The sequence below is a fragment of the Saccostrea echinata genome, unplaced genomic scaffold, assembly GCF_033153115.1.
Source record: "Saccostrea echinata isolate AGI-Se365-2 ecotype Australia unplaced genomic scaffold, CSIRO_AGI_Sech_v1 ptg000060l, whole genome shotgun sequence".
Taxonomy (NCBI): Eukaryota; Metazoa; Mollusca; class Bivalvia; order Ostreida; family Ostreidae; genus Saccostrea; species Saccostrea echinata.
Genome location: NW_026889809.1, coordinates 1769712 through 1787190, shown reverse-complemented (window position 1 = coordinate 1787190; position 17479 = coordinate 1769712). Strand labels below are relative to the sequence as shown.

Here is a 17479-nt window from a genome sequence, read left to right as displayed (position 1 = left end):
ATTGCTTCCTACGGGCCTGCTATACACAAAATTTCTGTAGGAGCTATACACAAAATCTCTAAAAATTACACACAAAATCTCTAGAAGCGATATATAAAATCTCTAGAGACTATCCAAAAATCTCTAACGTTTAAACAAAATCTTTAGAAGCTAAAACAAATATCTAAGAGCTATGCACAAAATCCTTAGAAACTATACATATAATCTTTGGGAACTATACACAAAATTTCTTGGAACTATAAGCAAATTTTTGGAAGCTGTACGAAAAATCTCCAGAAACTATTCAAAAAATCTCTTGAAGTTTACCAAAAAATTTAAAAATTATAAGCAAAATCTTATAGAAAAAATATCTAGGTGATATACACAAAATCGCTAGAAGCTATAACACAAAATCTTTAAGAGCTATTCACATAATCTCTGCAGTGGAAGTTATACATAAAATATCTAGAAGCTTTGCACAAAACTTCTAGAAGCTTTGCAGAAAACCTCTAGAAGCCATACACAAAATCTCTAGAAACTATACACAAAATCTCTAGAAGCTCTATCGGCAAAATCTCTAGAACCTCTAGACAAAATCTCTAGAAGCTTTACAAAATATTAACCATCTTCACCCAAACATGTGCAGGTGCTTGTTACTAGTGGGGAGGGATAAAATACTTCACTTACTGGAGTTTACAAAAGAAATAAAAATCGAGCGCGTACATTAAAGTAAAATTAATCAAACGATATGTAAACGTTTCTAATATTACATTATACAAACGTAGGCAAGTAGTTCAGGTTATTTCTAGAAGTTTGAGCATGGATGTTAGCAGCTGCGAGCCAATGAAAGTAATAAAGAACAATCCTTAGATCATTTCGTTGTGGCCAGATTCTAAGTTTCGTTAAATCTTCCATATGCTATATACATGTTATAATAAGAAAAAAAACTCACATATGAGTTCACCATAGCATTACCACTTAAAATGTTTGCAATTTATCATACAAGTTTAACCCCCCCCCCCCCCCACCTACACACACACTTTACCCTTTACCACCACAGCATCACACATGCGCTCACACATACTAGTGACCCTGTTACAAGCAGTTATAAGGAGATATTTCCTGATGTCTCCTTGTAGCTGGCAGGGTAAAGCGGAGAAGTTTTTTTTCAATATTGATATTGTGTTATTATTGATTTCCTGATGTCTCCTTGTAGCTGGCAGGGTAAAGCGGAGAAGTTTTTTTTCAATATTGATATTGTGTTATTATTGACGCAGGATTGACGTATGTTATGAGTGAGTTCTCTCCCGGTGTATAACCATTACTACATGTGATGAACCAATTGTCTTTTAAATACTGCAGTTGTAAATGCAGATGTATGCAAAGCTTGCCAATGAATCTATTTGCTCAATCGATATTGGAGAAATCCAATTTAATCTTGCTTATAACCTTGTGTCAATACAGGGCTTTGTATGGCACGGATACTTCATTAAAAATGCGCCGTTTTTATTATTTGAAATTCCTCGTAAACAGACAACCAAGTGGTAAGATATATCGTCAGCTGAATTAATTGCAGGTTCTTGTTCTTTGACATATTTTTACAAAGAAGATACATTTTTGGATCACAGGAGATTGTAGAAACCGCGTACATAAACCTAGATTCCGTTTGTTTGAATTGCTAATTTATACTTAAAATACGAAATATGATATACCTCTGTAGAGATTATGGATTAAGTAAATGCATTAATTCAAAACTGACCCGGGATCGATCCAGTTTTCTTTCTTTATTTAAAAAAAAAACATTTCTAAGTCGGAAGATCATAATTTAATGTAAGGGATCCCAAGGTACAAATGAGTCTTTATATTACAACCATACAATTATCCTTGTTTAATTTTAAACTATACCTTTCACACATGCACAAATAAAATAAGAAAGGTCAAAAATTTAAAAATTAAATAATTATCAGCTATCGATCATTAATTTCTCTCTCTCTCTCTCTCTCTCGGGTTTGAAAGTTTAAGGGGGGAGGGGGATTTCAAGCGAAACTAATGTCTAATGGTGTATACAACGCCTGGTAATTGTTTTTGTGCATAATTTCAGTATATCTGAAAAAACTATTAGGAGATAATATACCACATTTTTCTGCTATTAAAGGAAAAAGGCGAAGAATTTTCTTTTTCTTTTTATTTATTTATTTTTTTTTAAATTTTTTGTTTTGTGGGTGTGGGGTTAGTGGGTGTGTGTGTGTATATATATATATATATATATATATATATATATATATATATATATATATATATATATATATATATATATATATATATATATATATATTATACAGAAGAAATTGTACTTCTTTACTTTTCAATATCTGATTGACCAAATCTAATGCATCACTAAAAATGAAAGCACAGAGACATTTGAAATTTAAAAATGGTCGTGTTTCTTTCCATCTTCAATCCTGAATAGATTACACTGACTGAGAATATATTACAGTGTTGCCCTGTTGTGAGAGCGACTGTTGTGCCTTTAAAGGGACCTCGCCCCGCCTTTGTAACCACTCAATACACGGCTGTAGTCGTCAGTGGATGCCATACACAGAAACATGTTGTAAATTCTAACAGGTAAGCGACACACAATTATTGTCATTTGTAGCAATTCACTTTTATTATCAAAATTCTAAATGGGAAATCAATAACTTATAGAAACTTACAAAATTAAATGACAAATTTTACGTCTATCTTATTTAAGAATCTTCAAAATATTTGGAATCTGAAAACGTTCTCATCAGAAATTGGTACAACTGCTTTTCGAAAAAAATCTGTTTGGTATGAGTTGCGAATTTTACAGTTAAATGTGTCTGTTCACTCTCGGAACTGCAAATATTTTCTCAATAAAAAACTACTTGTTTCTCAAATTTTCGACATAATTATTTGATCCCAGGAACCTATACTTTAATTGAAGGAAGCTCTCTGTACATATTTGTTATCTTTAAAGGACACCTTGTCAAACAGCAGATAGCGATCAAATTAATGTCGGGTGTTGTTTACGATCTGCGGAGTTCTAATAACTGTCTGTATCCGAGAAATAGACGAGACCCCTGAACCAGCCCTCACCTGCCATACATAGATGACCTGTCTATAGGTATCAATATAAAATACACCGCTCTGGCAGGTGCGCGCTGATTATACAAGTTATATTAACTCTAATTTATTAAATGTGTTACATGTAAAACCAATGTATATAGAATCTTGCTTGAAATTCCAGAACTGTCTTGATCGATTCCAGTGGAATTATTCTGTTAGGAAGCGGTTCATTGAAAAGACTTGAGAATTATATCCAGTTAGCTTTTATCGACTTATGGATTTTTTTTCTTTTTTCATGTCAAAGATCGCGATAAAACTGTGTTCTGTCTCCGAAGGTCGATATTAGACATTAAGACGAAATTACATAGACTCCAAAGACGGTTCACGGACCTTAAATAGAAATAATCCGAGGAAGAAAGTAGTATGGATTGGGAGGATAACAGTTAAGTGATTTGAACCCGTATTTGAAGTAAATGGTTTGGTGTAATCTCACAGAATAAGAATTCATTAAACACGGAAGGGAGCTTCCTAGAAACACTTTGATTAAACATTTTAAATTAGATTTCTACTCGCTGACGGCCCGGGGTATGCATAATTTAAAAGTTTGAAAAATACTGATCATACTTTGATCTGTGAATTTCTAGGCGACGACAGTCAAAAGAGAAGGACATGTGATATGCATTGCAGACACAACGTATACGTAAATTTTCTACGTGTGTTAAATTGCATTTTCACTGATAATTTGGAATTTCAGATTGTTGCTGACAAACAAAATGACGTGGGACTGTTTGCTCTTTTGAATGAAGAAAATGCTATATAAATGTACACAATTAAATTCATTGAAGTTCAGCTCTTTTTATGCCCCCAAATCGAAGATTCGGGGGGGGGGATATTTTTTGATCCGTCCGTCTGTCTGTTTGTCCGTAAAAACTTGAAGCTTGCACCTAACTTTTGAACAGTTGGTACTGGAGCTTTTATTTTTCACAGGTGTATACCTTGTGACAAGACCTTTTTTTGGGGGGGGGGGGTACTGACATCTTTGGCCTCTTGACCTTGGAGTTTGACCTACTTTTGAGAAACTTTACCCAACTTTAACCTTGACCATCGCTTTTGAATGGTTGATGCTAGGACATTCAAATTTCACTTGTGTATCCTTGTGACAATACTTTTCTTTGGGTATCGATAATTTTGAACTCTTCACCTTGGAGTTTGGCCTACTTTTGTAAACTTTTAAGTTTGGCCGTAAATTTTAAACGGTTGGTGCTAATGTTCACTTGTATATTTATGGCAAGACCTTTCTTTGGGTATCAATATTTTATCCTCGTGACCTTGAACTCTTACGTACTTTTTAAAAACTTTCACATTGCCTATAAATTTTGAATACCAACATTTTTGACCCAATAACCTTAGAATTTGACCTACTTCGGAAAACAACATTCCGAATTCGACAATGAAATTTACTGAAAGGGACTTCAAGTTTAGATCGTATTAGACAAGATTTCGGAATACACAACATCCGGGTTAGACAAGTTTCACTGTATTGACACATACTCTTACGTCACGGGTAGAATTATTACATTTTCAAACAATTTGCAATAACATGGTATATGTAATACGGAGCGTTCTGTTTCTTAAGAGTGGATTATGTGTTCCTTGAAACTTTTACCGGGGATTTCTGTCTTTGGTGGCAATAAATTCCGTGAAGCGTTGTAAGTAATTACACGTATATAGAGATAGATAGAGGCAATAAATACAAAAGTTCAATATTGCATTACATAATTCACAAAAATCCAAGACGTCAGTTTCAATAGAGTCTAACCTAGCTACAAGTGTCTTATCAACACGGCATTTATCATGGAAACGACACGTGTTGACATATTCTGACATTTCATCCCGTCAAGTACAAGTCTAGCGAATCAGGAAAAGTCTTTTAAAACTAATCATTTTTTTTCCATGTGTAGGTTGCTTTTTTACCTTGTACTTTCGGTAGAATTTCTAGGGCAATCGCCATGACTGGAAAGAGGGGTGCAGCCGGGTTGGGATCCCCGCCTCTAAACCATTTTTTTTTTAAGAATTAGAACCCATTTTGGATTCTGGTGCATTCGTGAAATATTTTTTCCCACATATTAAATAAACAAAACCTATCGTCATTCCAAAAAGGAATTAATTTTGTTTAAAAAAGAATATTTTCGGGTGTTTATTTTAAGGGTGTGCAATCGCACCCAACGCATCCCCATACCGACAGCCTTGATTTCACTCACCCGTATAGTGAGAATACTGTATAGTTTGTCAATGCTGAGAGACTTATTTATGCCAACCCTATCTGTATATATACTTCAGGATGGCGTCTAAAGTATAAATATTTATAATTTGACCAGATTTTTATTTTCAGATTTCCCAACAACGACATGACCGATCAATTAACAATGGAGACACTAGAACAACACCATCAAGACAACATTCCCCGTCAGCGGCGACGGTCCTCAATCAAGCCTGAGGGATCGGAGAGCACCACCCAGGGCCTCACTGGGCCTAACTTTCGGCGGATGTCCCGGATCGAACCCCGGGCTAGCGTACAGTACGGACTGGCGGGTAGACGCCCGTCCCAAGCTTCCCGCCGGACCAGTGTATCCTGGACCTCCCAAGGAACTAAACATAACGTCATCCCCGTCCGACTCCAAAACACGTACCGGATGCAGCCGGAGTCTAAGGAAAAATTTAACCCCAGCTCGGTGGAGAAAATGATGAAAGGTGTGCTCGAATCCTACTTGGATGGTGAGGTGTATGAACACAAAATGTGTGCAAATTTAGCTCAAAATCTCTCTGACGTCATCAAGTCACGTGTTAAAGACTTGGGTTTCCCTAGATACAAGTTAGTGTGCAATGTATTAATAGGTGAAAACGCTAACCAGGCACTGATAATGACCAGCAGGTGCTTGTGGAACAGTGACACTGATAACTTTGCTCAAGCCCACTTCAGTAAGGGCAAATTATATGCTATAGCTACTGTGTTTGCTACATATTTTGAGTGACCATCCTCATAAAATATTACTCTTTAGTGCAATGGAAGTGTGAATAATTAAAATAAATAAATATTTATGTACCAGGAGCAAGAACTGCATTGATACTTTTTTTCGTACTGACAAGGCAACAGAAAAATGTATCTTTCATAAAATTTAATGTAAGATTTGTTCATTTCCAGCACTACATTACGATAATAGTTCAGACTTCAGAAAAAAAATTTCAAAACCCCTAAGTACATCAACTCACCCAGACATACTAACCCATAATCTAATGATGTAAAGCAAACATGTACATATTCACATGGAATGGCACTTGAATTAAGTATAGAGAAAAAGATGCCTACGATAAATACATGTAAAACAAACAATATTAATGTCTCAGATATGTTCTTAAAGCTTTAAATCCATGCAAATCGTTATCTGTACAATTTGAGTGAGGGAGTAACCAAATTATAAATGCAAAATCAACCCTGTTACTTCCAGGAATAAAAATAAACAAGCACACACAAAAAAATACTTAAGATCCACCCTTCATCGCTTACATCCTGATGAGTAAACTGAGATCACAGTGTGTAAGAAGTTACACTAATAGCTAATTGCATATTTTTTGTGTAGAGTGAATAAAAAATATAAAAGAAAGAATATCCCAAGAGCTGCAAGTCCGAGGGCAATCTGTCACAACTCGTCAGACATGGTGGAGGTCTTCTCCTCCACTGGGGGACTGTGAATATTCTCCATAACTCGCTTCATAGTGGGCACAACTGAAAAAAATTACAGATAGTATCATATTGTATTTATACACATTTGTATGTATGCATAGATGTATATATTTTAAAAATTATAAATCCAAAGGTTTAAACTGAAATCAAAATGCAATAATAACTAACACAAATATTTAATTTTTCAAAATATCGATATATATAAAAAAGAGAGTAAAAAGAATGGAAAGAAATCTAATTTAAAATTGCATTGGAATGATAATTTGAATGAATGGGATAGTGTAAGATGCTTCATCACTGTTTTTCTGTCAGCAAAGTATTCAATATTATAAATATACAAGAAGATTTGCTTTTGTATACATAAGTTGCAAACATTTTTATCGAGGTTGTAAGATAACTGTGCTTGAAAATCCTATAACAGGGAAATAATAAAGATTTATCATCGCTGGCTGCTTTATAATGGTGCTAAACATTTTTCATTTCGGGTTGATAAGAAAGTTGTTTATAATTAATTGCATGGATACTTTACTCCAACAGGCGAATATCAATAAAATTTGTATTCAAGAGCTGCAAGTAAAAGGGAGAATTTATTGGGGACAATAAAGCAATCATTACAGAAAGAATGATTCAGGTAATTCATGTCATTCACGGTGGAGGATTTATAGAAATTCATCAAGAGAATAGGAACTAAGATGCTTTACTGTCATTAATCATAAGCTGCAATCATACGTCCACGATCAGAGAGCTCAAAATACCAAATATAACGGCATTCTTACCACTTCAATAAAAATTCAAACATGACCCAACTTTGTAAGTCTATATTAAAAGAGTTTACAAGCTGAGAGGTTTGTATATCTGTGTCAATATCAAAAGGAATACACAATGCATTAAGAAATCAATGATTAAAAGTAACGGCATTAAACCATCTTGAGTCAATAGAGTTGCTTTGATTTTTATTTGAAAACGATCTACTACTCAGTGACGAGACAATAAACATGGCTGTATGGGGAAGAAGGATCAAGAGGTTCCCCTCATTTATCTGTCATGGGGATTAAAGAATCAGATTGCTCTGGTCCACTCCCACAGAGCTACCCATTCATTTACATACCTTATGTACCCCCAACATAAAAACACATTCTAAATATTTATATACTTCATGAATTTTATACACATGATTATTCATATGGAAAATTATAAGTTGCAGTTCCATGCATAAATATCCATAAATCAATAATTAAAGAGCTGAAATAGAAGTCAGGGGTATTTATAATCCAGTAAATCTGTTACTGATACAAATACTGATTTTTTTCATTCATATTTGGGGAGGGCAACACCTGTGGGTTTGCATTTAGAGAGAGAGAGAGAAAGAGTGGCCAGGCCTTTATTATTGAATTATTGAGTTTGAACAAGATCTGATCAGAATAGGACATTCTCGACATAAATAATTGTGCATCATTAGTCAAGACCAAGGACAGTTCCAACAGCAGCATTTGAAATATGTCATCCACAATTATATTACATTATGACCCACTAGAGTTAAAACCAACAACACAAATTATTGTTAATGTAGACGACAGACAGACAGACAGACAGGCAGGCAGGCAGGCATCATTAATCCATACCTCCATTTTGATTCCTAATCTGGCCAAAGAATGTGAAACCTGAACTTGACAGCTAACATGTATAACCTAAAGGAAAATTTCTTCCTTTTGATGAGGCCGAGTCTAATTATTTCTACCCTAGTGATTTTGATAAATTTTCTTGAATTAATTTTTACTATAATATTTAATGTTTTAAGATTGAAAAATTGAATGTTTACCATCCCGATTTCTCAAGGAAACCATCTCAAAAGTTGTCAAATTTTACTATTGGAGCCTATGGGAATTTGTTGGAAAAGCGCAAAATTATCACTTTTTTTCATATTTTTTGTATTTCTGCCCTAGAGATTTCTTTTTCAGTCAAGTACATGAAAAATATTGTAAAATGTCACCAAACTGTGAAATTTCAAAAAAGTTGACCATCTAGGTTGGTCTAGAAATTATTACAAAGTTTGTTTTTTCAATGCCCAATACCTCGAAAATTGCCATATTGCGGGATACATATTTATTGATGCAGATGAATTATCGGCGCAGATGAGTTATTTTGGTAAAAAATAACAATGTTTATATTGATTGTATGTTTCTTTTGATGTTCTGTCATCAGTTTTTAGTAAAATATCCATGGACGTCTTGAATATACAAGTGAGTCATGCGTTATTCTTCAGCTTCATGCATTGCTAACAAAATCAGAAAACAGTGATGTCGTTAGAGCCATTTCAGCATTTTTTGTAATTATTGTTGGAAAAGTACATTTTCAGACCCATAGGCATTACAGATAATGTTAATTTTGTCTTAAAATCACAATAATTGGGAAAGGTGTAATGTCGCATATACGGCTGCATGAAATTAAAAAGCTGCGCAGTCATGCACACTCGAATTAGACTCGGCCTTGTTAAAAAAACACCAATAAATGACAACTTACTGAGGTCTGGAGAGTAGTAGTAGTATTTATATTCATCATGGCCGCCTACATTGTAAAAGTCTTTCCTAACGTTTCCCTCAGGATCTGAAATGATTAATCAGCGGAGAAGTCCGAGAAAATTTACACATAATTGTTACTTTTTGCCTCAATAATAAGGTTTAATAGCTGTTTTGGTAGAAAATATACTGCGTTTATAACTAGAAATAACATTTTTGTTGGATTCATTACCTAAGAATAATATCCGTGGTATATAACCGCCGTCTGGTAAATACTGCTCCCCTTTAGGTTCCTCATCATCCTAAAACACGCAGAAAATACTCTTCTCTTAATCATTTGTTCCTTTGAGTGCTTAAAACTCCAGACTGAACTCTCTATTACCAGTATTTTTGTGCTTTTTGTATTGTGATATAGAGTGCGTAAAGGGAAATAACTCCAGACTGAACTCTCTATTACCGGTATTTTTGTGCTTTTTGTATTGTGATATAGAGTGCGTAAGGGGAAATAACTCCAGACTGAATGCTGTATCATTTTTGTGCTTTTCATTTTGTGATGTAGAGTGTATAAAGGGAAATAACTCCATACTGAACTCTATCATTTTCATGCTTTGGATTATGGGTGCACAAAAGGAATGAAGATTCTTTTCCTAATTCAGCTTTTTACCCTTCTTCATTTTGAGAATATACACTAAAACATCTGTATTTTTTGTATGCAACTATTTTGCTTAAATTTCTATGCCTCCTATATGTGATGTAGGGACTACTTTGGAAATCTAAAATAACAAGGAATGTAAGTGAAGCTTGTGTAGCGAGCCCTCTGGTGAAAGATTGTATCATTTACACACTTTTTGTATTCTGACTTAGTGTGCATAAAGGGAAATTACTCCAAATTAAACTCTTGATCATTTTCATGCTTTTTGTATATTTGTTATATAATATGTGTAAAGGGAATTAACTCCAGATTGATTGCTTAATCATTTTCATCCTTTGTTTATTGTGATTTTGTTTGGGAACTAACCCTAGAGTGTTTGAATTTTTGTGATATTTTGTACTACATAATGGATATAACTCCAGACTGACCTCTGTGTGGACCATGATGAAGTTTTTACTAAGTTCTTCTATTTCCTTAGATTCAGCAAACTGAGGCATTAGGGCTAAACAATAAAGCAGAGTGAACATTTGGAAAACAAATAAAGAATGTTATTTAAAGAAAAAATTGACTGATTGATAATAATTTGTTTACCTTTACACGCTCCACACCACTTCTAATTGACTGATTGATGATAATTTGTTTACCTTTACACACTCCACACCACGTCTAATTGACTGATAGATAATAATTTGTTTACCTTTACACGCTCCACACCACATCTAATTGACTGATAGATAATAATTTGTTTACCTTTACACGCTCCACACCACGTCTAATTGACTGATAGATAATAATTTGTTTACCTTTACACGCTCCACACCACATCTAATTGACTGATTGATAATAATTTGTTTACCTTTACACGCTCCACACCACGTCTAATTGACTGATAGATAATAATTTGTTTACCTTTACACGCTCCACACCACGTCTTATTGACTGATAGATAATAATTTGTTTACCTTTACACGCTCCACACCACGTCTTATTGACTGATAGATAATAATTTGTTTACCTTTACACGCTCCACACCACGTCTAATTGACTGATTGATAATAATTTGTTTACCTTTACACGCTCCACGCCACGTCTTATTGACTGATTGATAATAATTTGTTTACCTTTACACGCTCCACGCCACGTCTTATTGACTGATAGATAATAATTTGTTTACCTTTACACGCTCCACGCCACGTCTTATTGACTGATAGATAATAATTTGTTTACCTTTACACGCTCCACGCCACGTCTTATTGACTGATAGATAATAATTTGTTTACCTTTACACGCTCCACGCCACGTCTAATTGACTGATTGATAATAATTTGTTTACCTTTACACGCTCCACGCCACGTCTAATTGACTGATTGATAATAATTTGTTTACCTTTACACGCTCCACGCCACGTCTAATTGACTGATAGATAATAATTTGTTTACCTTTACACGCTCCACACCACGTCTAATTGACTGATTGATAATAATTTGTTTACCTTTACACGCTCCACACCACGTCTAATTGACTGATTGATAATAACTTGTTTACCTTTACACGCTCCACACCACATCTTTTTGACTGATAGATAATAATTTGTTTACCTTTACACGCTCCACACCACGTCTTGTGTATGATCAACATCAGTGGCTTGTTCCTTAAATTTCATTTTGAGTTTGAAAAGATATATAAAAAATATTTACAGTTGAACTTCGGTATCTCGAACACCGATACCTCGAATACCATTGATATGTCAAAGTAATTTGGAAGTCTTAACTACTTATTCTTTAAGTATTTTACCCTGAGGGTCGATATCTCGAATTCTCGGATATCTCGAAGGTTTTTTTGGTCCCACTGAGTTCGAGATAACGAAGTTTGACTGTATATCAATAAAAATATATTATTGAACTTAAAAAAAAATCCATAAAACATTTCTGCCTAACAACAATATCAATATAATTATTTTATTTCTGACAATGAATATAACTGGGTAATAATATAAATACATGTACAGATATTTATATGTTAAGGTTCACAAAGTCCTAGACTGCATTGATATTTTCTGTTAGTCCAAATAGAAATTTACGAATTGCTCATATTTTCTGTTAGTCCAAATAGAAATTTACAAATTGCTGATATTTCCTGTTTGTGTAAATAGGAATTAACGAATTGCTGATTTTTTTGTTTGTGTAAATAGGAATTTACGAATTGCTGATTTTTGTTTGTTTGTGTAAATAGGAATTTACGAATTGCTGATTTTTTTCTGTTTGTGTAAATAGGAATTTATGAATTGCTGATTTTTTTGTTTTTGCAAATAGGAATTTACGAATTGCTGATTTTTTTCTGTTTGTGTAAATAGGAATTTACGAATTGCTGATTTTTTTCTGTTTGTGTAAATAGGAATTTACGAATTGCTGATTTTTTTCTGTTTGTGTAAATAAGAATTTATGAATTGCTGATTTTTTTCTGTTTGTGTAAATAGGAATTTATGAATTGTTGATTTTTTTTCTGTTTTATGTAAATAGGAATTTACGAATTGCTGATTTTTTTTGTTTGTGTAAATAGGAAATTACAAATTGCTGATTTTTTTTGTTTGTGTAAATAGGAAATTACGAATTGCTGATTTTTTTATTTGTGTAAATAGGAATTTACGAATTGCTGATTTTTTTCTCTTTGTGTAAATAAGAATTTACGAATTGCTGATTTTTTTTCTGTTCATATAAATAGGAATTTTTGAATTGATGAGTTTTTTGTTTGACGTGTAAATAAAAATATACTCACTGTTCCTTTGCTGCTTTTAATCCATCTTCAAAAGTCATCCAGTCTATACCGTCACCCCAACCTGTCAACGAGTCATAGGTGATAAATTCACAATAAATTCAAGTTTTTTTATAGTTCTTGGTTTTATCAAGCAAGTAAGCAAAGGCTACAAACTTGCATATATGTCAGCTGTATGTACTAAATATGCTTTAAATGTCTAAACAGTGGGTAGTTTGCAGCTCATTTTTAAATATAATTTATTGTCAAACTTGAGCATTTGCAGAATACCACATAAAAATTGTGTAGTAAGTATCAATTTCAAGATGCATAGTACTGTATTTTTTTAAATTAAGTTTCAGATTTAATAGAGTACGTATTATGTACTAAACCTCTCAAGACTTGAACTGTGTGAGAGAAATTATGAGTTTCAAAATATAGAGTGCTTAAAACAGATTCTCAATACACAATTATCTACAGTAAAAGACTAAAACACAATCATCAAGAAATGCCATGGAAGAATTTGTTATGTTCCATACATAACATGTTTTAAAACTACAGGGCATGATATCACTTCTCTAAAAGCAGGAATTAATTGAAAGAATGTTTGCCTTGTTCTACTGTATATTGTTTTATGAAGAATACAGCATAATAAATAAACAAATGATTGAAAGTAGAGCTTCTACCAAAAAAAAAAAAAAAGAAGAATTATGAGCATCCCATGGTGAGTAAGAAAAGAGCCCAAAATAACAGGATTTGGATGGGTTCTACATTTCTTCACAATATGAATAGGACCCAGTTAAGGGTGAAACCTTTACTGAATTTTGTAAACGTTTAAATGGATAGCTGTAAACGAAACCGTACCGTTTAAATAGGAGGATATCTTGTGTTGAAATTTTATCGGCTACTTACTCTTGAAACTGTAATTTAATAAACAATTATTTCACTTTATTGTTAGTATGAGTTATTACTATTTATTTGTTGGTCCATATGACGAAAGAATTTGAGGCGCATTAAACTCATTCACTTTCTACATCGTTACCCAATATTGCATTGGTTTGTTTGGCTACATACCGGATGTAGAAAAAGCATTGTAAAATTAAACTTGCAGATGGATCTTTTAATCCCAAATTAAGTATAACAAGACCTGTTGACTGTATTGAACCCACTTTTCAAAGACTGGTGAAAACGTATTATATTTATTTAATCAAAGTATATCAAGTTTTATCAAAAGTCATAAAACATCGCTAGTATTCGCAACTCAGAAATCGGAATTAAATATGTTAGACTGTATCAGGTTTTGGATATTTTTGTTAAATATGTTCCCGGTATCGATTAAAACAGAAAACAATTGCTTTTGAAATGCTCCAAGACGTCAAAGACGGTGTTTCTTTGGTAAATCTGAAATAAAACAACTTGTTTGTATTAAACTTTAATTCTGATAGCCATTCATAATGACCTTCGTGTAGACCTTCTGTAAACGTTTAGAGCATATAATCGAAACATCGCCGTTTACACGTGTAATGGTTTCGCTCTTAGACCCAGTGAACTCAGTTTAGTGATTATTAGGGTCTTCCGTCTCCAACGGAAGACCCTTCTATTATTCTATTGTTTCTTTTTCACTTTTATTATTATTATTATTATTCTTTTTTTTTCTTTACAATTTTTGTGCAGAAGATTTCTCGGAGTTGGCTCGATCGATTTACTTGAAAATTTCAAATAAGATGTATCTTTGTCTGAACCTTATACGTTTTTTTCATTTTTTTGAAATTCACTTCCGGTCGGAAGTTATCGCCCTTTAATCAAAATTCAGAGGACCTCCTTGTCTGCAATGGAACACAAAAACGATTAAAGCTAGAGTGCTGAAATTTTCAGCGATGATAGAGGACATGTTGCCATTGATCACCTGGGTTTTCAAATCTTCCGGAAGTACCTAGTATGGAAGCTCGGTAGGGGTCAAAATTTAGGACACGAATCATGAGTGAATTTTAGAGACATTTCTTACGATAACTTTTTAACTATGAGTATTTTGTTAAACCATATTGAACAGAAATTGTGTAGAATTACAAGATCTTTTATACGGTATCAAAGAAAAAGGGCTGACTCATCACATTAGGGGCTGAGAAGGGCCAAAAGTCTTTAATCTACAACTCTTTAACGATCAATATTTTGTAATGCATTACTGAAGCAAAAATGTTTATCTCAATAATTTACAACTATATATTATAATATTCACATCATATGTTACATAATAAGGGGCCATAAGGGGCCTGAATGCTAAATCTTTGACGCTTTATATCTCAAAAGTGGGAAATATTTTGATAAGCAATATTGAACAAAAGATGTCCAAAATAATGTTCTAAACAAGATGCAACCTTTCATTTTTTGCTAAACGTCCCCATTAAGGAGTTGAAGGGCCGGCCCCTAAATACTTCTTTTGCAAATATCTCAGAAACGAAAAAGAATTTCTGACTAGTTGTTGAACAAAAAGTGTTCAAAATCATGAGAGCTTTAAAGTGATATAAAGAAAAAGGGGCTGGCCCCTCAAAATAGGGGCTGAGAGGGGCCGAAAGTCTTTGAACAATAACTCTTTAACGATCAATATTTTGTAATACATTGCTGAAGCAAAAATGTTTATCTCAACAATTTACAACTATATATTATGATATTCACATCATATGTTACATAATTAGGGGCCATAAGGGGCCAGAATGTTAAATCTTTGACGCTTTATATCTCAAAAGTGGGAAATATTTTGATAATAATTACTGAACAAAAGATGTTCAAAATAATGTTCTAAACAAGATGCAACCTTTCATTTTTTGCTAAACGTCCCCATTAAGTAGTTGAAGGGCCGGCCCCTAAATACTTCTTTTGCAAATATCTCAGAAACGAAAAAGAATTTCTGACTAGTTGTTGAACAAAAAGTGTTCAAAATCATGAGAGCTTTAAAGTGATATGAAGAAAAAGGGGCTGGCCCCTCAAAATAGGGGCTGAGAGGGGCCGAAAGTCTTTGAACAATAACTCTTTAACGATCAATATTTTGTAATACATTGCTGAAGCAAAAATGTTTATCTCAACAATTTACAACTATATATTATGATATTCACATCATATGTTACATAATTAGGGGCCATAAGGGGCCAGAATGTTAAATCTTTGACGCATTATATCTCAAAAGTGGGAAATATTTTGATAATAATTACTGAACAAAAGATGTTCAAAATAATGTTCTAAACAAGATGCAACCTTTCATTTTTTGCTAAACGTCCCCATTAAGGAGTTGAAGGGCCGGCCCCTAAATACTTCTTTTGCAAATATCTCAGAAACGAAAAAGAATTTCTGACTAGTTGTTGAACAAAAAGTGTTCAAAATCATGAGAGCTTTAAAGTGATATGAAGAAAAAGGGGCTGGCCCCTCAAAATAGGGGCTGAGAGGGGCCGAAAGTCTTTGAACAATAACTCTTTAACGATCAATATTTTGTAATACATTACTGAAGCAAAAATGTTTATCTCAACAATTAACAACTATATATTATGATATTCACATCATATGTTACATAATTAGGGGCCATAAGGGGCCAGAATGTTAAATCTTTGACGCTTTATATCTCAAAAGTGGGAAATATTTTGATAATAATTACTGAACAAAAAATGTTCAAAATAATGTTCTAAACAATATGCAACCTTTCATTTTTTGCTAAACGTCCCCATTAAGGAGTTGAAGGGCCGGCCCCTAAATACTTCTTTTGCAAATATCTCAGAAACGAAAAAGAATTTCTGACTAGTTGTTGAACAAAAAGTGTTCAAAATCATGAGAGCTTTAAAGTGATATGAAGAAAAAGGGGCTGGACCCTCAAAATAGGGGCTGAGAGGGGCCGAAAGTCTTTGAACAATAACTCTTTAACGATCAATATTTTGTAATACATTACTGAAGCAAAAATGTTTATCTCAACAATTTACAACTATATATTATGATATTCACATCATATGTTACATAATTAAGGGCCATAAGGGGCCAGAATGTTAAATCTTTGACGCTTTATATCTCAAAAGTGGGAAATATTTTGATAATAATTACTGAACAAAAGATGTTCAAAATAATGTTCTAAACAATATGCAACCTTTCATTTTTTGCTAGAAGTCCTCACTAAGGAGTTGAAGGGCCGGTCCCTAAATACTTCCTTTGCAAATATCTCAGAAACGAAAAAGAATTTCTGACTAGTTGTTGAACAAAAAGTGTTCAAAATCATGAGAGCTTTAAGATGATATCAAGAAAAAGGGGCTGACCTCTCACATTAGGGGCCAAGAAGGGCCGAAAGTCTTTAATCTAAAACCCTTTAATGATCAATAATTTGTTAAACATTATTAAAGCAAAATTGTTCGTCTTAACAATTTATTTATATCATTATATTTGAACGAAAATCTCAGTCAAAGTCTTATCTCATCTTATCAAAAATCGGACGGAAGACCCACTCGTTGCTCGCAACGAGATCTCATCTAGTTTTCTTTCTTTTTTTTTAATTAACAAGTTGAAGAAAATACCAACTCGGAGTCGTTTAAAAGAATACAGAAACTTCCATTTTAAAGAAAGCATCTATACACAATATAAATCTATACTTACCTCTTGCTAAATCATTTCCTACAACGCAAAGAAATAAAAATGGGACAAAAGCACACGTAAAGACGACTTGAGATGTCATCTTTCGCATATGGTCATATGGTGAAAATGAAAATAGCGGTTGAATATCGA

At 33.4% G+C, this 17479-nt stretch overlaps 2 protein-coding genes across 2 annotated transcripts; one reads left to right on the top strand and one right to left on the bottom strand.

Annotated features, from left to right (window-relative positions):
* Nucleotides 1-2557: 2557 nt before the first annotated feature.
* LOC133175013 (dynein light chain Tctex-type 5-like) lies at nt 2558-6172 on the top strand. The gene is made up of 2 exons (XM_061310108.1): nt 2558-2604; nt 5459-6172. Exon 2 carries the CDS (start codon nt 5475-5477, stop codon nt 6096-6098), a length of 624 nt encoding a protein of 207 aa, XP_061166092.1. The 5' UTR covers nt 2558-2604; nt 5459-5474; the 3' UTR covers nt 6099-6172.
* Nucleotides 6173-6225: 53 nt separating this feature from the next.
* Nucleotides 6226-17437, bottom strand: LOC133175014 (thioredoxin domain-containing protein 12-like). Its single transcript, XM_061310109.1, has 7 exons — nt 17351-17437; nt 12752-12812; nt 11575-11627; nt 10405-10478; nt 9557-9626; nt 9329-9412; nt 6226-6850 (listed from the first exon to the last, which is right to left on the bottom strand). Exons 1-7 carry the CDS (start codon nt 17427-17429, stop codon nt 6765-6767), a joined length of 507 nt encoding a protein of 168 aa, XP_061166093.1. The 5' UTR covers nt 17430-17437; the 3' UTR covers nt 6226-6764.
* Between the last annotated feature and the right edge of the window lie 42 nt (nt 17438-17479).

Excerpts from the sequence above, each read along its gene's own strand:
- LOC133175013 (XM_061310108.1), top strand. The coding sequence starts at position 5,475 with ATGACCGATCAATTAACAATGGAGACACTAGAACAACACCATCAAGAC.
- LOC133175014 (XM_061310109.1), bottom strand. The coding sequence starts at position 17,429 with ATGACATCTCAAGTCGTCTTTACGTGTGCTTTTGTCCCATTTTTATTT. Across the intron at positions 10,479-11,574 it reads GTGGTGTGGAGCGTGTAAAG|CCCTAATGCCTCAGTTTGCT; the intron begins GTAAACAAATTA and ends TTTATTGTTTAG. Across the intron at positions 9,413-9,556 it reads ACCACGGATATTATTCTTAG|ATCCTGAGGGAAACGTTAGG; the intron begins GTAATGAATCCA and ends TAATCATTTCAG.